Source organism: Eimeria mitis, genomic scaffold (genome assembly GCF_000499745.2).
Source record: "Eimeria mitis Houghton genomic scaffold, Emh_scaff3595, whole genome shotgun sequence".
Lineage (NCBI taxonomy): Eukaryota > Apicomplexa > Conoidasida > Eucoccidiorida > Eimeriidae > Eimeria > Eimeria mitis.
Window position 1 is genome coordinate 6,110 of NW_013571940.1, and position 274 is coordinate 6,383.

Sequence of the window (274 nt, forward strand, 5' to 3'; positions counted from 1 at the left end):
GACCCCCAGTCCTTCTGCTTCTCCTGCTGCTGCAGTGGTTTCTGCTGCAGCAGCAGGAGCAGCAGCAGCACGAGGCAGTGACCTCTGGCCCCCCACCAGCAGCACCAGCAGCAGCAGCAGCAGCAGCAGCAGCAGGAAGCGTTTAGCTTCCGGTATATATGACGGCTCTTCTGCAAGCTCGTGCTGCCTGCTACCAACCACCACCAGCACCACCAGCACCAGCAGCAGCAGCAGCAGCAGCAGCAGCAGCAGCAGCAGCAGCAGCAGCAGCAGC

The 274-nt window shown here is 62.8% G+C and overlaps 1 protein-coding gene across 1 annotated transcript in view; it reads left to right on the top strand.

Annotated features, from left to right (window-relative positions):
- EMH_0067630 (uncharacterized protein) overlaps positions 1-146 on the top strand; it is a gene marked incomplete at both ends in the record, with an annotated part of 5,289 nt that extends 5,143 nt beyond the window's left edge. The window contains one exon of the mRNA XM_013498648.1: positions 1-146. Coding sequence (XP_013354102.1) covers positions 1-146 — 146 coding nt within the window.
- Between the last annotated feature and the right edge of the window lie 128 nt (positions 147-274).